This window comes from Alexandromys fortis, unplaced genomic scaffold (assembly GCF_014885135.2).
Source record: "Alexandromys fortis isolate MF-2015 unplaced genomic scaffold, M_Fortis_MF-2015_v1.1 scaffold_37, whole genome shotgun sequence".
Lineage (NCBI taxonomy): Eukaryota > Metazoa > Chordata > Mammalia > Rodentia > Cricetidae > Alexandromys > Alexandromys fortis.
Window position 1 is genome coordinate 2,692,598 of NW_026067914.1, and position 23,898 is coordinate 2,716,495.

Here is a 23,898-nt window from a genome sequence, read left to right on the forward strand (position 1 = left end):
TCTTCCTCAACCTTTTGTCTATGTGTAACATGGTTGCGTTACATCACTTGTCATACATTCATAAATTTTCACAAAACAAAGCTGTTTCATTTTTTTATGTTCTTTATTTTTATGTTTGAGGGGACAGTGATGTGATGCAAAATATCTTTATGAAAGAAGGACCATAATGGAACACAGAACACAAAAATCTATCTCTATTAGAAAACTATGGTTGACTGCAATCAGCAACCAGACCATTGTTTTATTTACTTCCTGATACTTCATACAAAACTTCAAGATAAGATCCATATTCAAATCCAATGTGAGCCCAGGAATAGCAAAGAAACTACTTGAGAAAGCGTACACTAGAAATAACATTATTATCAAATGCCTTTGCTCCTTACGCATTTAATCTGGTTTTAGAGTATGACTTTCCCTTTCCTTCAATACTTTCTCAGCACTCGGTACAAATGAGAGAGCTGAATTAAGTCGACCCAAGCATATTGTGAGATTTAGTCTGTGAGTTCCATGCCAGGGAGCCCCACGTACCAGCCTCGGGTGTGGTGAACTCCTTTTGAGCCCAGTCACTCCATTTCCAGAAGTGGTTGGCATCCGCACAGCGCACACGAGTCTTGTACTCTGTGTCTGGCTCCAGATCACTGAAGAGGTAGTTCCCACTCACGTGGACAGAAACATTGTGTGCCTGCGTCAAGAAGACAAGGGAAAAACAAAGGTTATGGGTGCATTTGTGTTGCAAAGCCAAATCAGAAGGGTGGTATCTCTGCTTTGGAGCAAGACTGGGTCTTCTTCAAGGTAAGGCTCTTTTCCAGTTTCAGGACCCCTTTCAACAGATAATCCACACTATGAACTAATGTTGAAATAAAGGCCTGACTGATTGATTTTTCTTATTTTTAGGTTGTTCTTTTTCACCTTGGGTAAGGTCTTGTAATGTAGCCCTGGCTAGCGTGGAACTCACTGTATACATTAGGCTGGCCTCCAACTTGTAGTAATCCTCCTGCCTCTGTCTCTCAAATGCTAAGATTACAGGTGTGTCCAGCATGTTTGGCCTGAAATAAGACATGTTTGTTTGTATTTTGGTTGTTCTCACAGATAGTCTCATTATATAAACTAAAGCTAGCTTCAAACTTGTGATCTCCCAGTTAGCCTCCTGAATGCTAAGATTACAGGTGTGTGACACCCAAGGTTAAAAACAAAAACAAACAAAAAAAAGCTTATTTGGCCTCTGTCTCTTTAGGTACATCAAGATTTTTTTAAAACAGGAAACAACAAAATGTTCTTACGTGTATCACTTCTCTTTCGTGCTGGAGTTCAAGCTGACACAGGAGCATGTAGTTGTCCCCACGGGAGTACACCTTCCAGGTCATGTTGGCTTCTGTAGCACTTAGTGTTTCAAGGGTGACATCATGGGGAGGCTTTTGATGAACTGTTAACAAGAGAAAGAGGAACAAACAAAAAAAAAAAAAGAGAATTCAAGCAGATCCAAACCAGAGTTCAGTAGGTAGGCGATTCATTTTGTCTCTTGTCTGGTCACCAGTACTTTTTGTTTATGTTTAAGAAAAGAGAAACAACGCTGGGCTTGTTGACAGAATGTTGTGTGTCCAGCATGCAATCCTTTTCATTCACTAATGGCCTTGTGTATTTTATATTGTAGCAGACACAGAGGTGAAATACAAAAAAAGCAACTATGTGTAGACTCTTAACATTAAATATGATCAGTAAGGTTATGGAGGAAGAGTCAAAACTTAAAGAAGACAGCCAATGGAGGAAGGTTATAATGCAGCCTGAGTCTAACTAAAAATAATATTAACAATGTCAAGAAAACAACTCTAAACAATCCAATCTACAAAACATCCCAGAGTGATATCACCAAATTGCCAAGGGAAACGATCATCAACAGATGTCACCAGTGACCTATAGGATACATCTGCTACACAAGACTTTGAAACTGGTCCATGAGCCAGGGCCAAACAGAAGAAATGCGTAGACGGAGAACAGTTCTCAGCAGAGAAACTGAAACTAATAAGGGGGGAAAGGAAGGGAGAAGAGTGTGCAGAATGAAAGGTAAACTAGATAGTTACTGCAGAAAGGAAACAAAGAATTAATTTAAACTTTTAGAGCTGGAAAGTACAGTATGGAAAAAGACCAAACTACATGTTGTGGTGATGGTTACATGGTCTGTCCCTGCCTTCCTTTCTTACTATATGAGGATAGGGGTGGGGACTGGGGCTGGGCTGAAAACTGCCCCAATGGTCTATTTGCCACAGGGAAGAGTGATTAATTAGTTTTCTGGGGTTTCTCGGTCTCTATCCTCAGATTTTTCTCATTTTAGGGTTTGAGCTACACATAGTTTAGAGCAACAGACAATTTTGGCTAAAGAAGGACAGAGAGAGAGGTTCTGGAATAGACTGTGCAGTAAGTATATGTTGGAATGCTAGTTTTCAAGTTTGTTAGAGAGCTCAGTGAGACTTGAGATAAGATCAAAACATGAGCTCGAGGATGCACGCATCCATGAGGGTAAGTGTGAGCGAATAGAAGTACAGGGGTTTGATGAGGGGTGTCCTTCTGTATGCTGCAAACGTGTGTTGCTTGTATTGGTTGATGATGGCAGAAAATAGATAGGCAGGAAATCAAAACAAAGATGCGGAGAAAAGGAAGGCTGAGTCAAAGAGATGTCATGTAGCCACCAGAGAAGAGAGACGCCAGCAGCAGCTTAAGGAGAAACATGCCAGAGGTAACGGCACAGCCTTGTGGTGCTATATGGGGGCAGTAGAAGTGGTTTAATTTATAAGAGAGAGTTAGGCAAAAATAGCCTGAGCCATTGGCCAAATACAATCAATTAAATTACAATTAATATGAAGCTCTGAGTGGTTATCTTATAAGCAACTGTAGGTCTTGCGGGCAGAGAGAAACAGGTCCATTGTGACCCCGCAAGACAGAAAAAAGGCTCCCTTTACAAAAACTAGCTTTCCAATGGTTGTGAACTAGGCCAGGATCTACAATGTATTCACTGGGTCTCATTGTATAAAATACCATGCTAATGGCCATCTTGGGCCACGGCATCGCAGTCTCACCTCTATGGGTCAGATTAAAAATTAGGTTGACACTTCTTTTTCTTAGGTTGTTTTCGGCTGTGAGTGTGAAGTTATATGTTTCCTGTGAATCTTCGGTGATTTGCCAGGTATGCGAGTTTCTGTGGTCAGAAAGCTCCTGTCTCCCAGAGAACCTTAAAAAATGGAACGAAACAAGACAGCAAAGACAAGGTTTAAACACTTCCATTAAAGCAGATGTATACTGATCCCTTGGAATTTTCTGTCACCAATATATGAAACATTTCGAAGAATAAATACATTTTTATGTATTTATTTTTCAATGAAAAAATAAAAACATTTCAATGAATTTTCTGTATGTGATGAAATTTTCTTGTGGGTGGTATAGACATCAATTAATCTAGTTGAATGTTCTTAACAATTTAGAAAAATTAGGGAAATTTATATCAACATATAAGACTATTTTATTACAAAGATACACAATCAACTATTATTATTGTACATGTTCTTTCCGAACAATCAGGTAGAAGGTCCTACACCTCTGCAGACACTGAGAGATTTTCTTGTGATTCCAGCAAGCGGTTCTGAAATATTTGGACACATTTTCTGCAATGTCTGGGTATAGCTCTCCTTGTGTCCCATGTTCCGTGTGTTTTTTGTGAAGTGGAGTTGGACTTTTTCTACAGACACTTTAGTATAAGTTTAACTATCCAGGGTAGGAGAAAGACGTCCATCCAGAGGAAAGAAGACACATTCAAGAGTGCGTGTGTCTTCTCTAAGAGGGAACCACTTGCCGTGTGTTGATTAAACAAGGAAGCACCTGCAAATGCTGTAACTAGAGCAGACTCACGATTCATATAAACTGTAGGTTTGAGAATCTTGTTGATTCCAAGCCAAAGCAGTGTCTACCCCGGGTTCCCACGAACATTTCAAAGTCTTAAAGTCTTGCGTTTCACAGGAAAAATTCTTGGGCTCCTCGAGTATTTCTGTCCATAGAAAAGAGAAGATGAAAGATCTAATTAACGCCTTTCATTAGATGACAAGTCAAAAGGAGGTTCTGCTTGGGGTCTTAACACAGTCCCTCAAACCAAGAAGGAATCAGGAGGTGGACGTAATAGACCAAAGCCTCAAAGGGGCACATTTCAGGAGCTTCCCCACGCTATACTCCCCCATTCTGGGGTACCTTGGGGATGAGCAGTCAAAATAGCACATGAGATTGGCAACTCTGTCATCTGAAAACGGGGTTGGAGCTCCATTTTGATTCTGTGGCTTGCATTAAACCCTAGGGCTGCCAGCCAGACTGTGAACTGGTTCAGTTCTGCAGTGGGGAGCAGAAAGTCCCAGGCAGGGCAAAGCTCCTTGAAATGTGGAGCCCCTTCTGTTCCCAGGGCCTACAGTAAGGGATCAGATGATGGAAGCATCCAGGACTGGAAGTGCCTTCTTTGTCAATAGAGAGAGAGATGCTTCCTATGGTTTAGAGTGATGGAAACTTGAGGGTAGACATAGAAGGTTATAGCACAGGCACATTGCAGCCTACAGGAAAGTCTGCGTGCTCGCACCCCACTGAGACAGGCCAAGGAGTTAATTTTCCATTCAGTTAAGAAGACAAATGGCCATTGTTGTTGAGCTAATATGCCAGGGCTAGAATCCGCCCATATTCATAGGTTCTCTAAACTATCACTATGCCCATTCATGGAAATGACCATGAGAACAGGCCTAGCCCAGAGACGGGGTCAGCATAGGTCTTTGCACTTCTGGGCACCACCCTTCCATGGTTGGCTGGCCTACAACACCACCCCTCTCTCCATGATTCAGACAGAATTCCAGGTCATCTGGGTTGAGGGAAAGAATATTTTCTCAGAGGAACAGGTCATATCCTGAAATCACTTTCCTTTAATACTGTTGGTTCTAGGAATAAAACTGTTAGCAATAAATTAAGAACAATAGAAAACCCTGGGAGTATTGCTTTGGGTATTATTTCAAAAACTCTTTTGGACGACTTGTAAAGGTAAAGAAAACTAAAACCACATGCGAACATATTTCTTTGCCTTCTGGTACATGAGATCCAAGGTGTATCATAGGAAATAAGAAAGAAGGAGAGCTTGCATGCTAATACAGTGGTTCTCAACCTGTTGGTCAAGATGATCACAGAGGTTGCATATCAGATATCCTGCATATCAGGTATTTACATTACAATACAGAAGCAAAATTACAGCTACAAAGTAGCAAAAAAATAATTCAATGGCTGGGGGTGACGACAACATGAGGAACTGTATTAAAGGGTCACAGCATTAGGAGGGTTGAGAACCACTATTGTTAATACTTACTTGAGACAAAGAGAACAGTACCAAGCAGTTTTTTAGTAGCATTCATGGCTTGACAATTGATGTTTGTCCCTCTGATGTTACGGAAAACAACGTTATTCAACTTCATTAATGATATGTGTGAATCAAGCTGTTCTCTATGGATTGGCTTTTCTTGCAACTTACAGGATATATTATATACATACTGTCCATACATCAAACACATGGTGACATTGGAGCCTTCTTCCAACAGTTTGTCTTCAGGAAATATTAAGAACGTATTAGGTTCAACTGAAACTTGTACTGCAAGACAAAACGCCTCGGTTAGAGTCTGATTACTCAGATTTCAAGACAAATCCCCTCCTACTCCCTGTAGTTAATATAATTTTATTCTACTTTCTTGGGAAAATAACAACCTACGCTTCCACATGATTCCTGGATCTTTTGGGAGATCCAAACCAATCCTTTCCACCACACCACCCTTTGTCAGACTGTTCCAGCTAAAACAGCATCACTATCATCACTTCCGGTTACTGTGATGTTGCTGTTGTCTATGGCTGCTCTCTGTAGAGATCATGCAGGAGGCGCGACATGAAGCATTTGGGTTCCTTATCTCAACTCATCCTCAGGACTTCTCAACAGTGGAGTAAGTAAGAACTCTGAGCTAAGTTTGTTCAGCTTGTTACTAGTAAGGCCTTATTCAGATCTCCTGGGCCTCTGTGAGTGTTAACTTGAGATTCAGAATCTTGGGAGATGAGTCTCTGGGCAGGTCTATGAGTGATCACATTGATTAGGTTAATCAAGGTTAGGAGACCTTGTCCCCGTGGGAGGCAGCAGTCCCTGGCTGGGATCCTGGCCCGTGTGAAGAGGAGAATGTAAGCTGAGCGCTGGCGTGGCTGTTTCCTGATTGTCGGTGAGATGTGATCAGCTGCTGCTAGCCCCTCCCAACCCGGCCGTCCATGCCATCACGGACTGCACCCCTGAACTGAGAGCCACACAGTCTCCCTTGAACTGCCTAAACACAACTAAAGCTTGCCCAGCCCCTAAGCCATGTCTGTCTCCGTTGTGCTGAGTCCCTCCCCCCTCCTTCCCAGAGATGTTGCCCCCTCAATTCCATCCCCTTCTGCTCCAGTCTTTCTTCCTTGTGACCTCCGGCATGTCAAAATCCTTAGGACTTCCTTCCTCCCTGTCGCCACCTTGTCCAGCGTCGCTTCTCCCTCAGGCTTTCCTACCTCTATCTCCACGCTGACGTAGCCTGGCTGGTCACCTATCGGGCCACTAGGTATTGCTGTCACCGACCTCACCTGTGACAAGTGCCCTGGGCATAGCTTTTCTGAGGGCTTTTGAGACCTCTTGATGATTCTGCTGAACAGCCATGGGTGAGAAACCACCCTCTGAGGGATCTGAGGGTCAGGTTTTCATTTATTCTGATATAAATTTTATGGTTACAGTTTTTAAAAGTCTAGTCCGTTATACCAGGGTTGTTTATAATACACTTATTTCTTTTCCTCTTGCTGTTGTTAGCTTGTTCTGAGGTGAGATCTCATTATATATTCTTGGTCAGCCTTGAACTCACTATACAGTACATTCAATTTATTCAGTGAGTTTATGTTCACCTCTGACTCATTTACTGAGCAGTGATTATGTGCTAACATGCATGGCTTTTTATTTTTACTATTCTCCTGCATTTCTGTTTTCTTTCTTCACATATATACATATATGCATGTATATACACAGCAACACATATATACATTCACATACATATATACACAGACATATATGTGTATATATGCATGTGTATGTATATGTGTGTGTGTTTGTGTGTGTGTGTATAATCTCTCAGCGGTAATAAACAGTTGTGAAGTACAAGGCTTATGTAGGTTCTTTACTTTCTCTGGTCCTCATTTTCTGTATCTGTTAAGTGGGAATGAAAATAAAGCCTATTTCTCTTAGGGTTAATGTGATAACTAAACCAGTGTCTAAAGTTTAAAATGGCAGAATGTATACTTCATTTTATTACTATCAATGTGTGCATTAAGTTATTCCTGGGTTAATAAGTTGCTAGTTTCAGTTAATAAATTTGCACCAATGCTTGGCAACAGAATGATTATATTAGTATAATTTCATATAATATGTCAGGACATATAGTGAGGAATAGATACTATTGCTGTCGAGCTGGCCTGTAGCCAAGTGGAACATGAGAAGCTATGGTAAAATCCAGTCTAAATGTGACCTACAACAATGTTCAGTGACCAAAATTAAAGGATAGTTAAAGTTATTTGTCTACAATTATATCACTGTAGTGAAAAGCTGATTTCCTTCTCCCTGTATTGCTCCCTGCCTCTAAATTGAGGATCGGCAAACCACAGTCCATGAGCCAAGTCAAGCCTACCATCTCTTTTGTAAATAAAGTTTTATTGACACACAACTGCCCTCATTTGTTCATACATTGTCTAAGGCTGCTTTCTGAAGACTTGAGTGCTATAGTCTCCAAAGAAACTGTTAGGCCCTTTAAAGAAACATTTACAATACCTGTTCCAGATATATGTGTGTGTGCATATATATGTATATATAGATAGATATACACATATTTATATGTATGTGCTGCTTTAATAAAAATGCACATGTAAATTTAAAGTAAACATATTTTGCATATTTGGAAAATGAATACAAAATTATCTGAATCATATAATTAAATTAATGAAGGTATTTGAGGTAAGACTTCAGACATCTAGAGCTCCATGGGAAATTTCAAAACCACTTTTTAGTTCTATTACAACTGAATGAAAATAATGACAGTGTCTACTCAGGGCTTTCAAAGGGAATGGGACATACTACAGTTGACTTCTGACCCCTGAGTTATACTGACTCTGGATATTCCTGTGACCACTTCATGTATCCACTTCACTTCTTACCACTAACTTCTTCCCAGGGAGTCCAGCTGCTCCAGGAACGCTGCGGAGGGTACTTGGCATCATCTACCATTGCCCTTATTCGGACGAAATGTGCTACACATTCCAAAGGGATCTCAGACCTCCAGTTCCAGTGCAGAACGTGGTTCCACTTCACAGGGGCACTGTAATTCTCCTAAAAATAAAGGAAATGTCTGGAGACACACAGTCATTACATCCTGGAAAATAGGCCAACCTGAATTATTCCAAAGGCCAAGCTCCTACCCCACTTTGACGCCACCATGCTGCTAAGCCAAGTCCACTCCTAGTTCATCACTAATTAATCAGTAAATCCTAGTTCATCACTCCCTTGCTCTGAGGTCTAAGCACTGGAAGCTATGATCTCCTGTCTCCCCAATCCTCTTTTAGATCTTGCCTCGAAGAATCTTTTATTTAAATTGTGGGAGAAAATTAGGCCTGGCCCCAGCATTTACAAGTGACCCTTACACCCCCCACACTCTTAGAACATCCCATTGTGTGCTCGGCCTTTAAATCCCCACACCTTGCCCAAAGCCCGATGCAGGCCCACAGCCCAACATACTGAGCTAACTAATGTCATCACCTGATTAATATGCAGTGTGTCATGTTTTCCTAGACACTGTGTGGAGTCTCTCTAACCTCGGATTACGCTCTGCGATCTTTATAGCCTTGCCAAGGAAAAAGATAAACTTTGACTATGTCAGTCAAATTAGTGATTAAGAAATGTGATGAATTTGATTTTTTATTTTTTAGTCATTGAAGCGGTAATTTGAATACAGACCTTGCAGGTACAGAAATTGGCAGACACACAGGCATAGAAATGTATCTGAGGTCAATGACTCATGGCAGAAACATGAATCCTACCCCCTCGATGATTCCCACCCCTGGCATCTTTCCAAGCTTGAGATGCTATTCTGCCTTCTCTTGCTATTGACAAAGGAATACAGAAAATGTCCTAGAAGAAAAAGCAAAGTTTGGCCCGGGGCAGCGCCATGTAGTGTGGCTGTCGGCAAGGCTCTGTGTGGCCAGCACTGTCAGGGAAGCGTCCTGCTCTAGCTATGAGCACCTAGGTCATATGGCTTGTTGGAAACACAGTGAACGATGACATTGGAAGCTGTTCTCCCTCAGCACAAGTAGAGATGGGGTTCCTAGCTTGCACTCCAAAGAACTGCCCAAGCAAAGAAGAACTTCCAGAAGGAAGGAAGATCTCATGTCCCTCCTCAACTTCAGGTACCAGAAGAGTCAGACAAGTCATAGCGTGTGAGCTGACATCACATATTCAACAGCAACCATTGTGGGAAACTGCCCTTTAAAAAGACGGCCAAGCAACAGACTTGCTATAAACCCAAGTGGACTGAGTCAGATTTTATTTACTTTAGGCTCCTTGCTCAGACCTCATATTTGGTAAGGGATATGGGAAAGAACTGAAGACTTTAACATTAGTGACAGGCTTAGCTGGAAGGACAGACATTCTTGATCTCTAAATGCCAGGCATTTGCTGCCTGAAAGAAAGGGGACCTCGGTGGGATGATGGGTCCTCATCCCAGTCTTTTGTGTCCTTTACTTCCAGAAGATGTCTAAGATGCCTTGGCAAACTGTCCTTAAACTTCTCATAACAGTATCTAATGCCCCCTATCAAAGTGCCCTTAGATGAGACTGTGTTGGACATAGTAGACACATCCATTACCTGAATCAAGATGAGTGAAAATCTACCCCCAAATAATTCACAGCAGAAAAAAGTTGAAGATTTTCTTTCATTTGGTTTGATGCAAGGGTTCATGGAGTCCAAGTTGGCCTTGAACTTATTCTGGAGCACAGGATATCTTGAACTCCTGTTCCTCCAGCCTCCACCTCTCAAGAAGGATTTCATCAATTAATTTATCTATTAGCAAACCCACATTCCAGGAAACAGAGGACACTAAGTTATTGTCCAATGCAGTCCATGGACATCTACAGTGTTGGCCAGACAGTAAGTGCTGGGACTTGCTCCCCTGTGCCCTCAGTACAGGGTAAGTAAAAGGACCCTGATAATCCTCACTGTGAGAAAAGTTTCAGTAAGTCATTATATCTTATTCCGGACCACCTAGCTTTCCTGGTGATGCTGGGTGCACAGAGAAGAGAGGAGAGAGTGAGATAACTGATCTGCAGGCAACATGCAGACCCAGTATTTGCAGGGACAGACCCAGTGACTATCTTGGGACAAACAGCAAAACAGATAGAATCTATTTTCTTTAATTAATCCGTCAAACCCAATGGGTCATATTACTTTGTTTTAACTCAGTGGTTCTCAATCTTGGAGTCAAATGACCCTTCCACTGGTGTCGCCTAAGACCATCAGAAAACACAGGTATTTGCATTACAAATCACAACAGAAGTAAAATTACAGTCAGGAAGTTGCAATGAAAATGAATTTATTGTTAGGGCTCACCAAAACATGAGGAACTGTATTAAAGGGTTGCTGCATGAGGAAGGCTGAGAACCACCTGTCTTAACTAAAAACACAGGATGCAATTGTTTAGGAAACCTGTATTGAGAAGGAAATGTTGTGGAATTATAAGATTTCTTGATATAAAAGACAAATCAAAATGCTTACCACCCAGATGATGTTGGATGTTTTCATTCTACTGATCTCTATTTGAAATACCATGTTTAATTCTTGATGAGTAAGGTTGGGGACAGTCCACTGTAAATTCACTTGCTGAAGTTTAGACTCAACAGTTACATTAAGTATCTCAGGCGTCAACTGGAAAGGCTCACCCAGCACTGAAAGACCAAACACAGAAATAAAATAACCCTCAATGGGGGTACGATTGAATAGATACACACACCCAAGAGACGCTGTTCCATGTGCTCCCCGGCGAGCTTTGGACAGTGTGTTTGCATATACGTTCTAGCATCAGGTACTGAGAGACTCTGAGAAGGTATTAGAAGTTACATCAGCAAAGGAAAAAATTAAGACCCCAAAGAAGCAGAAAACTTGCTCAGCAATGCACAGCATATTACCGAGCTGGTAAACAACTAGACAAACGTGTCTTTCCTGAGTAATCTAACTGATTTGAATTCATAATGGAGACAATACGATTTTTTTTTTAAAAAAATATCTCATATTCTGATTTAATACTAAAGATCAGTTTTTGGAAACTTTGAGTTCCATGGCTTATTAGAAGGTTCCAGAGTGGAAGCATATATAGACATGGTTCCATGTATTTCAGTGTGCTGAGCTTCAATATCTCCAGCAAGGGTTCGCTGAACTCTTTGGATGAGACAGCAATGATTATAGGCACTTAATAATAAACAAAACACTGGTGACAAGATTCCCCAAGCAGAGAAAGAGCCTAATTGGAGAGACACAACACAATCATGGAAACAGTCGTGATTGTGAGCTTGGAGCAGTGGAATGACTCCGCAAAGGAACAGAAATTCAAACACGGACAGATTCCTGCACATCATTGGCCCCTGGAAGGACCCAGTCTCTTCCCTGACTGTTGTTAAACCTTACATAGAACCATAGGCATAGCTTGTACACAGAGACATCAACTGCAATACACTCTGTGACAAGAGAGACTGTGGGCCTAGATCTGCTTGGGTTACTGTCAGTTCCAGAGAATAAATTGTTGACTTTCACTTAAGAGAGGGAAACACCATAGAGAATTGAAAGGAATTATTTGTTGCTGATTCAACTGTTTCAACTGTTGGACCGAGGGGATCTGAAATAAACTGGGGTTGTTACAAGGGTTTTGAAACAATAAAGGCTCCCTTCATAAAACCAGCTGGTGTCCGCTGACCCATGTATAAGAGACATCTGCTTCTTGGCCTTCATTTCCCTAGTTTTTTAGAAACTGGTGACCTGAAAGCTTCTTGTATTTCATTTAAAAGGCAAGAAAGCTTCTAAGGGAGGAGCGGTTTGGCAACTAAACACACGCTTAGCATGGATAGGTGTAGTGATATTTCATTTGTATCTTAATAAATAAAACTTACTTGAGGATCAAAAAAATAAAAAGCCACCCTGGCTAGCCTTGAAGACCAGGCAGCAATAACACAGGCCTTTAATCCCAGTAGCCACACTAGCTTGCCGTAGAGACCAGGTGGTAGTGGTGCACGCCTTTAATCCCAGAACCAGAGAGGAATATAAAAATGGGAGGAGACCACTCTCACACACAGTCTCACTCAGAAATTCCTGGAGGCAGCATCGCTATTTCAGACTGAGGTAGAGATAAGAGCCAGTGGCTGGCTGTTTGGCTTTTCTGACCTTTAAGTTGAACTCCAATTTCTGTCTCTCAGTTTTTATTAATCATTCTACAAATAAAACCCCCAGTTCAGTTCCCCTGCAGTCTCTCCCTTCCACAAAGGGTTTCACTTATGTGAAACATCCAGACTAGGTAAATCCATAGAAATAGTAAGTGGACTGGTAGTTGCCAGCATTGGGGATCAAAGAATCAGGAACTATAATATAATCGATATCAATGTTTCTAGTATCCAGAGGCTGTGTTTCTGGTCCCTAGCAGTATTAAGAAGCAAGGCTCCACCATTCATCCCCCCAATAGGCCAACCAAATAAATGAATAACAATATACAACAAAGAAAACAGTTTTATTTAGTGTGTCTGCATTGGGAAGAGAAACAAAGAAACCCAGCGACTCTCTAAGTCTTCCTTGAAGGGGAAGTACAGGTTTAAATAGAAGGCAGGACCGTGCATTGTCATCATTAAGCAACCCCAGTCAAAGTGTGGTCCTGTCCATCACTGCAGCTTGCCCGTTGAGGACTATTACTTTAACTACGTAAAGATGTGCTGCATCTGTTTCACCTTGCCTGCCTAAGGCACCCGATTGGTCTAATAAGAAGCTGAATGGCCAGTAGCTAGGCAGGAGAGGCATAGGCAGCACTGGAAGGCAGAGGGAATAAACAGGAGGAGGAATCTTGGCTCAAGAGAAGAACAAGAAGGAGGAGAAGAGAACGAGGGAGAAAGAGAGGGGTATGCCCAGGGCAAGAAGCCAGGCAACTGGGAGCCAGTCTGATGTGAGAAGCAGTGAAAGTAAAATAGAAAGAAAGGAAGGAAGGAAGGAAGGAAGGAAGGAAGGAAGGAAGGAAGGGAGGAAGGGAGGAAGGGAGGAAGGAAGAAAGGTGGAAAGTCCCGAGGCAAAAGGTAGATAAAGGGAAACAGGTTAATTTAAGTTAAAGAAAAAAAAAAAAGCTAGTCAGAAACGAGCCTAAGCTAGGCCAAGCATTCATAACTAAGTCTCTGTGTCATGACTTGGGAGCTGGTTGTTGACCCAAAAAAAGAATCCTGGTACACCAGTCTCTCCTGCAAGGGGGTTGGGAAACCTCTTCTTGGGAAAAGGCACCTCCTCTGGAAGACACTGGGCTTCAGCCTTTGCTTTCTTCTGCCCTCTGACTCCCAGGGAAATTCCAATTCCTTGGATGATAAATAATCTGAGAGAATAAGGGAGGGGCACAAATTTAAAATATCTTCACTCCCACCAGGATAGTTACAGTAATATTATGAAATATTAAATGTCACTGATGATTGACTCACTGTAACCATTTTATCAATTAATTAATTTTAATTTATTAATTTAGTTTTATGTTATGTGACTGTTAACTCAATAAAAATTTTCCATGATACATGATAATGATAAAGAAACAATAAAAAGCTGAGCTTCTAGAATCCTGTCAACTCCATTGTCACTAAATTGTCAAACTTAAATCATGTGTTTTGATTTAAATTATTCCACACTGTGATGTGGGAGTCCCCTCTGTGTGCTGTGGTTACCATTAATGAATAAAGAAACTGCCTATAGCAAGGCAGAACTTAGGTAGGCAAGGAAAGCTAGGCTGAATGCTGGGAGAAAGAAGGACAGAGTCAGAGAGAAGCTATGGATCCGCGACCTGAAACAGAAGCTGGGAACTTTAGATGGCAAGCCACAACCACGTGGCGATACACAGATTACTAGAAATTGAATAAATTAAGATGTAAGAGTTAGCCAATAAGAAGCTAGAGCTAATGGGCCAAGCAGTGATTTAAATAATACAGTTTCTGTGTGATTATTTCAGGTCTCAGCTAACCAGTGGCTGGGAACCAACAAGTGGCCCTCCTCCAACTACACTATGGTTTGTGTATGGTTTGAGTATCCAACAGAGATTCTCACAAATATGGTTCTAGTGTAGGGATGGCCAAAGGTGGTAGACTATTAAGAAGTAGGGCCAAACTAACATGCTAGTGGAAGTCCGGAGCTGTCTGATCAGAGCTAAGGCCCACTCAAAGGCGGGGAAATCACACCTGGTTTTAGAAGGCTGCCTCCCAGGGCTACCAATACAATGCATCACAGTCTTGCCTCTACTCCTCCCCCACTTCGGTGAGCTGTGTCTCACCCTTCCTTCAGCTGTCTTTTTCAAGTGTTTTGTCATGGGGACTTGAAAGTAAATAATTCCCATGTTCTCTCTCTGTCTGCCTAACCCATGGCTTTCTCACCCCTGATGGCAGCAGGTTGTCATAGGCTGCTTTTCTTCTGAGGGCTGTGGCTGAAACAGGAGTGTGACGAAGTCTTACTTAGCTCAGGGAAATCAAGATTAGCAACACACGGTGAGTATAGACATTCTACATTTGATCGACACCTGAATGAGTCAGCTCCTGTCTCACCTTATTTCTGGAAGCTCTACCCAGATCTCTCATGTTGTTTCAACAAAGGGGAAGCTCCGGAAATTAGCCTACATTATCAGCAAATGTGGAACAACTCAGGTCCTTGAGTAACATCAGTGAGAAGTAATGTGGGGGAAGAGGAACTAAAACTCCGAGGTGAAGCCAGGCAGGTCAAAGGGACCGTGGAGATTAATAAATCCATTCTCGCTGACATTTCACAGAAGCTAGCTGAGGTTAAAAGTGGAGGTGGATGCCTGTGCTGAGACTCAAACCAAACCAGACCCAGGGATTTTGGCTCCCAGGCCCACTCCCATGTCATGACATGGAAGTGTGGCTCAGGAGACCATTGGAGACTCCATTCTGGGCTTAGTCACAAACACAGTCCCATTTTCCCGATGGTTTCTCTGACCAGCCCTAACACTTCTGGAGGAAATACTGTGTGGTTAATTCCCAGAAAGAGCTATCACGTAATAGTTCTTAAAACAACATGATTCCAGAAACATCTAATATCAGAAGGAAACATTCATCCTACTTAATGGCTTAAATTAAAAAAAAAAAAAATCCCCCGGAGACAGATTTTTCTCCGTTTGTATATATGCATGTGTGCATTTGTGCTTTTCTCTGTACAACATGATTTAACCTTTTTTACAGCGTATATTGGAGGAGAGCAAATGGCTCTATGAGAAAAGGAGCTTGCGGCCAAGCCTGATATCCTGAGTTCTATCCCTGGAACCCACATGGTGGAGGGAGAGACAGAGTCACACAATCGGTCTTCTGTCCTCCACACATGTATTGTGACATGCATATGCAAATAACTCCTATATGCGTGTGCACATGTGCATGCATGCACACGCACAGACACACATGTACTCCTCAATAAATGCAAAAAAATTAAAAATCTCCACATATTTACAATTTTTCTTATGTATAACCCCAAAGAGAGAAGAACACATCAGAATGCTGTGGTCGACTCCTCTGGCTGATAGAAACATGGTGGGAGCTAACTGAAGGGTCTTGCCTATGCCCTATTGCTTGGAAGAAGTTGGTTCAGGCTGTTTGAAATGCAGTCTCTGACCTGAGCCTAGTTAGTTGATTGAGTGGTGCCCTCACTAGTGTGAGTGGAGGTGTAGTGGGCAGTAGACACTGGAAAAAAAAATCCCCACAGCTCTGATGAAGACAAAGACCTACCTGTTTTGTAAAGAAAGTTGGAGGCAGAAATGGAAATCAGGTTGCAAGGAAATTAGGGAAACACATTTGATCTAAACAATAGAAACGGAGCCGCAAAGGCTGACGTGAGAACAATACATGTCACATGCAGAAGACACGCCATGTACAGTCGGGTCACATCGTGAGACTCTGCTAGGGGGAACAAACTGTGGCAAAAGCGTTGCGAACGCTGAAGGTGGGGGGTGCCTCACCATGAGGATGTGGTGTGTTAGGCTGTCTCCGAACCAGGGACTCTGACCTGAGCCTGGACATTCTCCGTGCTCAGCCTCCCTAATCAGTTACAGTGTGCTTGACCCCAGGAGCGAGACAGACTAAGGGAGCTATACACGCCACCAGTGAGAGAGTCCCGTCACCTGGCAGCTCAGCTTATATGGAAGAGCTCCACTAGCTGCTGTGTGAGACGCCAGGAGAAATAGCATATTCCCACAGGCTGACACCAAACCTGGGTCTAAACGACGAGAGGCAGAACTTGCGCCTGTCGGCAGAACTGAAATATCCCCTTTTCTTTTCTTGCAGTTCTAAGGATAAATGAAGAATGCTATGCATATTCTTTGCAAATGTCATTTTTCCATGCACGGAATTATATCTGCGCTCTTTGTTAAAAAGCAAATACAGCAAAGAATAATACAGGAAGAAAAAATGTAAGGTTTTATACAATATGGACAAATGCAGGGGAAATTTATGGGCCAATAGAAACTTTCTCAAGTCTAAGGATCTATGTTTAAGTGAGTTCAAGGTAATAAAGTATCCACACACATTTGATAAAATATTCACACGCCTGCGCATTTACGGAGTTGACTTACTCTAAATTGCGGTCTTCTGGGGAGAGCTAATTGACAAACACTATTTCTCTGGCAGAAAGCAGATTTCAGCACTTCCAATATTACATACTTGAGAGAGTTCCTACTGCCTGCCAGGCTATGATTGCTTTTTAGTCATATTTTATAAGCCTAACAGCTCTCGGCAAGTGTGACTAAGGGGCATGGGAACTTGTTCTATCCCAGCCATGAGAACTAGTCTGGGCTGTTCCATCTTGCCCAGCAGGGCTTGGAAAGAAACCCCCTGGCAACGGTCTCTATGAAACAGAGCAATCCCGAAGCTCCGTGATCTCAGATCCACTGACAACCACCCCAATGAGCAGAGCACGGAGCAGGAAACCAAGGCGAAGTAGTGGACTTACTAGTGGTGCCCTCAGAATGAGGGAGGCCATGTCCAAGGCAACTGTGGCTTCCAGAGATTTAACACATCTCATGTGAGCTAATCACCAACTCCGAGAGAAAAGAAATGGCTTCACTTTTCTCCAAAGCACCAGTTGGTTCATCCTTATATGTTCTTTACTTCTGTTTCAACTTCTTACCTTCAGTTAGGGATGCTCTCAGGGGCAGCACCGCCAAGAGGAAGACTGGATGAAGGACCGCAGAGAAAGCCATTGGTCTGACTGTCTGAAAAAGATAAATTACAAGAAAGGGAATTTTATTTTTTTTTAATCTTTAACTCCTAGTTCGTTTCTCGTGCCAGCTGTGATTGGGGATGGGACTGAAATCTCTCCTTTTTCTCCCCTTGGACCCATGTCCTCTGCCTTTGGAGCAAGAATTCACATTCCCTGTCTCACGAAATGCTCCTCAGGTCATAAGTGAGGCACAGCTGATAGAGACCTGTGTGAGCCTTGAAGACTTCCTCTGTGGTGGGTTTCTGAGGCATGGTGGCAAGCGCTCAGTGATCAGCCAGTTTGTTTGACTCATCCAAGCAAAGCCAGCAAGGCAGAAAACCAAGTGAAAAATGAAAAAAACTAAACAAAACAAACGCTGACTGAAAAGAACAAATATAATCTCAAAAGGGCTCGTGTGAGGGGCTAGAGAAATGCCTCAGAGGTTGGGAGCCCTTACTGCCCTTGCAGATGGCCTGGGTTTCGTTTCTATCATCCACACTCGGTAGCTTAAAACCATCTGTAACTCCAGTTCCAGGGGTCCAACACCCTGTTCTGACCTCTGCGGACACTTATGGTACACAGGTATATGTGCAGGCAAAAATAACTACACAAAAAGTAAAATAAGCAATTTATTAAAAATGTTAACCAATAAATTAAAAAAAAAAAACTGAATTCACCCCCCAAGCCATCTTTACACTTCTCCTTTCCTCTCACTGAAATTCAACCTGGGAAAAGTTAGTATACTCTAGGTGATGGTTATTCTCGTTGTTCAATACTATTTCTTCTTTGTTTCAGTTCTGGTGGGGTTTTTTTTTCTTTTTAATTTTTTTTTTTTTGTATTTTGCCTCTGAAAAGAATTGCAAATTGCAGCCGGCCAAACGAGTTCCACTGATTCATAAGATGATTTGAACGGAGGACAATCTGAGGGCAGAGAGAGAGGAAGGCTAGATGACCTCAAAAAGACCAATTCCTTCCTAATTTAATAGCAAACCCATTAGTCAGGGGAAGCATTAATCCTCACTTTTCTCTTTAGGACTCTGAGTCAGCAGGGAGACGTAGAACGGTTCATAGAAAGCCTGTTTCTGCCCTTGTCCTGTTGCCCAGAGCTCACCCAGAGCTAGAGATTCTGGGAGTCTGCTTATGAGTTCCCACTGCCACCGTCTCCATTCATTTTCAAACAGGGTCTTACAGGTAAGGAGCCGCCACACAGACAAGAGGTGGCTAAAGCAAATGGCTCTACGGTGGCCACCGTGCCTGTGGTCAACCACGCATGTGCACTGAAGTCGTAGGCAGCCTTTCTGCCCTGTTTTCTACTCTTGGCAAAACAACAGTCCGTTCACACCTGATCTCTACTTACAATTGCGTAGTCTGAACGCCAGAGCCAGGGGAGAACTAATTCAAGGAGAAGCCATGTGTGCGTGAGTGTGTGTGTGTGTGTGTGTGTGTGTGTGTGTGTCTGTACGCACCAAGAGAGCATAGGAAGAGACCCATTAATTAGGAAGTGTCTGCCATTCTGTTGAAAGTGATTTCAGCCTGGGTCCAGGAACTTGCCACTGTCTACTCCCACTAACTTTTGGGATACAAAGGGGCCATGGTGGGAAGGAAATCTCATGCCACAGTCTGAAAGAAGAAGGCTCTGGAGCTGATGTGCACACCAAATGGTTTCTCTATGACTGGGCTATTAAAAATGTTTCTAAACACATGACGTTACCTCAAGACGTTAAAATCATGGGCAGAGAAATGCCCAGAGAAAACCAGAAGTAATGGTAGATAGAAATCAGGGGGTAAAGGTCACCAGGTAATGCTAATGGAAGACACAGCATCCACAGAAGGCCACGGTGTCGGAATCCCAGCAGGGTGTCAGCAGCTCCCACCCTCTGCTCTCTCATACCTGTTGGACTGAGAAGCCTGAGAGAGAGCAAGAGCAGGGCTTCTGATGGCTTGTCGTACCTGAGGCCCCCTGTCTCATACACACCAGACAGGTAGCGATTGTGACCCAGAGGTCACTGCCCTCACCTGAGTTCATTGGCTATTGTAATCTCCCTTTCTGCCATATCACCATCCTTTGGCTTTCCTCAGCCAGCCACTGTCTGACAATACAACTGGGAAAGTTCCAGAAATAATTAGAAAGTTTACATATTTTTACAAGTATTTATTTAGTGACTATGTGCTGTGTTGTGTGTGTGTATGTATGCGTGTCTGTGTGTGTGTGTGTGTGTGTGCATACATGCTCACACTGTGGCTCCACCATGCAGACTCCCAGATCAAGCTCAGGTTTTTAGGCTTGGCAGCCAGGGCTCCTGCCCACTGAGCTATTGAGCTTCAGTTGGCTTCTACTTCAGTCTGTTGTTACGCTTGCTCTGTCGCTGGGGCTGCGAGTATCTTACTGTACAATCGTGCACAACACAAGAAAACAACAGCACGTACAGAGTGTGGGTCCCCACTGCTTAGGGCTGTCTTCTGGGGACCTTAGAATGCCCTCTCTGCAGACATAGAGGACCCCTGCATAGTTTGCAGTGCCTTCCCTGGACGGCCACCATCAACCCGAGGACCACGGGCCGCAAGACTGTAAGTCTTCACTGTTGCCTGGAATCCTCCTGGAAAAATCAATAAAGTTCCTGAAAACTGGCAGAAAGGGAGTTGGCAGCTGCAACCTCTCAGCGGAGCGTTTCTTCAGAAACCACACAGGAATAATCATCCGACAGCCAGAGGCTAACAGTGTGTGGAGAAATGGACACCACTTACTTGCAAACCCTGGAGCACAGCCTCATGCAGGGTAATAGAGCCTTCCCCAGTTAGGCTAGCTTGAGAGTGCCAACTGTTTCTTGATGGGAGCATGAAGACGGAGAGTACCCAGAAGATTCAAGGACCAAGGGGAGGCAGGTGTGGCTGAGGGGAGGGGAAGAGTGGGAAAAAGCCCAGGGATGAGATTGAGCATTTTTGGAGCATAGAGGAGAAAGAGTAGGCATTGTATTTGCATAGCTTGAACTGCCGTGGAAAATCCCTGGAAAGATTTCACAGAGCTATACTGAGCTGATGTGCAGGGCACAGAGTTCAGAGATGCAGAAAGAAAGGGGGAAGCGGAAGTGGAAGAAGACATGAAGCCAAAGTCAACAGTCTGGATGAAAACTTGAGGACAGAGTTTGAATGGTGGAGGTAGCAAGGTGTGGTGGGGTCAGCAGAGATTTCAGAGGCAGAGCTGACGCACCATGGGTGGTGACCAAATGAAATATCAAGAATTTTGGCTCAAGTGCTTTGAAGAATCACCATTTAGCAAGGCAGAAGACTGGGCTGGATGGATTGGGAGTCTCTATCAAAAAAGCTCTCAGCCCCAGATAGAAATTTAAGATGCTTATTTGATCTACCTAAGCAGCCAGCTGAACACATGGAATTCCTGCCCATCAGTAGAAGAATTTCGGGTGTGCATGAGACTACGTGATTGTAAATAAAGACAGAAAAAGGACAAGTTCAAGCCCAGAGCTTGGGATACTCCACAGCCTACACTATCTTCCCGGGTCACACATGCACCATACAGACAAAAATGAAAACCCTGAGTAACTTGGTTTTCCAGCACTCTCAAGGATGAGGCCTGTGAGTGGGTGAGTGGGCCGGTAGATCAGTACCTACCTAAGGAGCAGAAATTTCCCAATGCTCAGGGCACACAGTGTCCAGACTCTGAGAATCTGCGGCTCTCAGTGAGCAGCGTTCTGCTCCAGATTCCCAGTAAGAGAAGGAAGGCAGAGAGGGGTGTGTCTGTTTGCCCCGTGTCCTTCTCCAAGTCTGTTCTTTCTCACATTTTATCATCATTGAATAGATGTGTGCCACTAGAGAGAGCAGATCTGAGTCTAAGACCCTCTGTGCACCAGAGTCCCAGGACATGCCTGCCACCCAGAAAGCATCTGGGAAATGAAGAAAAATGGGTACCATTTTTCTCCTACTTCCTCTTCTTTGCTTTCAACTTATTTTTAATGAAAACACAAATTGACTCCCTTTCAGGCCTTCTTTCCTGCCATCACATTTGCCCAGTTTGTAACCTTTGGCACACTTGGGGTTTGGGCGGGGTGGGGGAGGGGTGGAGAGAAAGCTGCCATCTCTTTTGTAATTTACACTCTACTCATCCATCCACTCCCGTCTCTCCATATCTTCCCCGTCTCTGGGCTCCCATTCAGTGTAGATCAACCTAACATCCCTCTGTGAAAATCTTACTGGCTTCACTGTGTTCTTTGAATGTCCTCCCTGCTCTTCAAATCTTCCTGAAAACTCCTATTTTCCCCGAAGGTCCTCTGAATGTCCGTCGGGGTGAATGCTATAGGCGTAATAAACTGCACTTCTAAGGAACTCCTAGTGGGCCTTCCCTTACCAGAATTTCTGGCTCAGTCAGGACTAAAGTATGTCTTCCTGGGAAGTTTCTCTACCACAGAGAATCCTCATGAGACATTGCGACAGCCAACAGTCGGTTGTTTCCCCTAACCTGGGTGTGTTGCCAAATTATTCCAAACTGGCTGGGTGACCTAAGGCTATCATATTCAAATGCCATTTAAAGATGTTGGTGGATGGTGTGTGTGTGTGTGTGTTTGAAAAAGAAAAAGTTCTGTTTTTAGAATTGAACAGGCTCCAAGAGGTTATATGGTAGACCACTTGTCTCAACAAATTTCTAAAAATTGAAATCATGGCAAGAATCATTTTCAACCTCAATGAGGACAAACTGGAAACCAGTTCCAAGAGCTCTGTGCTGACGTGCAGAGTGGCATGCATTTAGGGACAGTTCTCCATCGTTTCCTTCTTCCAGGGCACTGCCAGTAGGATTGCCAAGCCCCTCTGAAGGGTCCTCATTATTTCTGTATAAGACTGATGACTCACAGTTTCCCTCCAGTTCCCTTCCCTTAGGCTCCGGGACAAACGCCTCCTGAAGGTGATAGCATTTCTTCTCCATCCTAACTTTGCATCCCTCCAACAGATAACATGTGTCCATCACGTTCATAACTCAAATCCTGACATAAGGAGCTGAACTAGTTCCTGTACAAGATTATTTCGGGGACGTGTGACCTTCACTTCAGCTAAAACTTACTCTCTGATTGGTAGGTAAATCCACAAGAAATGATAAAACCAAATGCAAAGAATGTTCTTGATCCAAAGCGATGCAGAAATTTCACACATACTAAAGGTGGTACGAATCATTTGGGAAGAGATACTGTTCCTTTAAGTGATACTGGAGCAATAACCTGGACATCATAGGGCATCAAGCATGTACTGAACTGTGGTAGGAGACTCAGGTAGTTAGTGGCTGTATAACCAAGCGCTAACTCTTTGACTACCTCTTCTGTGAGAATGGAAGAGCCTGTCTTAGTATATAGGTAGGAGAGTTAGTAGGATTAATAGTGACCACACATAGTAAATATAGTAAATCTTATCGTTATTGTTACTGTTTTACTCCTTCAAGCAAAATATATTCCAGATAGTCACAAATACAAGATACAAACCACAAAAAAGCACCTTAATAAAAACAGTGCTGCAATTTTTATGCAATCTAGCAGTCATAAAATGAAACCCCAATGCAGTAAAGATAAAAGCTGCTATCTCAACTATGTAATTTTTAAAGAATTAATACCAAATAATAAAACATAACAAGCCAAATCGAAAAAATTAATACCAACCAAAAATATATGGCAAGGAGTCATTGTTCCCAGTATGCAAAAATCTGCTAAAAGTAAGATTAAAAGGAAAATAGCTACTGAAAAATAGAAATATGTAATTCAGAAAAAGAAAAAAAATCCACATACTAAAAAGTAAAAAGAAATTGAGGAAGATTACTCGGATCAATGGAAGTCAGTTTAAAACAGTAATGATGCCTATTTCACCAGCCACTGGGAGGCAGAGGCAGGAGGAGCACCACAAGTGTGAGGCCAGCCTGATCTAACTAGCAAGCTCTACAGCAGCCAAGACTATGAACTGAGACCTTGTCTCAGAACCGTCACAGCAAACAAACCCAGGCAGTCACTGAATATGAAAATGTCTGTGTAACATCAAATTATCAGAAATAAAGATGCTCTCAGTACCACTAAATGGTAAGGAAAGAAACATCACCGCTCATTAAGAATCAAAGAGGATGACCCTGCAGAAGTGTGTTTGACTGTATCTATTAAATTTTAGTATGCATTTTCTTTAATTCAAAACCAATCTATAATTCTATTATTAGGGTTATCCTACAGATAATATAAATACATCAAATACCCCCTCAAAGGAGCCAGAAATTTTAATTACTCTGCACCTCCACCAAGGGAAACTATATGGTATTTGAGGAGGATAAACTAGACACAGGTGTTGAC

At 42.8% G+C, this 23,898-nt stretch overlaps 1 protein-coding gene across 1 annotated transcript in view; it reads right to left on the reverse strand.

The window, feature by feature from the left end:
- Osmr (oncostatin M receptor) overlaps positions 1 to 23,898 on the reverse strand; it is a 52,770-nt gene that overhangs the window by 22,275 nt on the left and 6,597 nt on the right. Inside the window, exons 2-9 of the mRNA XM_050138940.1 lie at positions 17,501 to 17,585; positions 10,874 to 11,043; positions 8,266 to 8,437; positions 5,375 to 5,653; positions 3,898 to 4,033; positions 3,072 to 3,223; positions 1,281 to 1,423; positions 529 to 682 (exon numbers count right to left, since the gene is read on the reverse strand). Coding sequence (XP_049994897.1) covers positions 529 to 682; positions 1,281 to 1,423; positions 3,072 to 3,223; positions 3,898 to 4,033; positions 5,375 to 5,653; positions 8,266 to 8,437; positions 10,874 to 11,043; positions 17,501 to 17,573 — 1,279 coding nt within the window. The 5' untranslated portion in view covers positions 17,574 to 17,585. The remainder of the gene's footprint in view (positions 1 to 528; positions 683 to 1,280; positions 1,424 to 3,071; positions 3,224 to 3,897; positions 4,034 to 5,374; positions 5,654 to 8,265; positions 8,438 to 10,873; positions 11,044 to 17,500; positions 17,586 to 23,898) is intronic.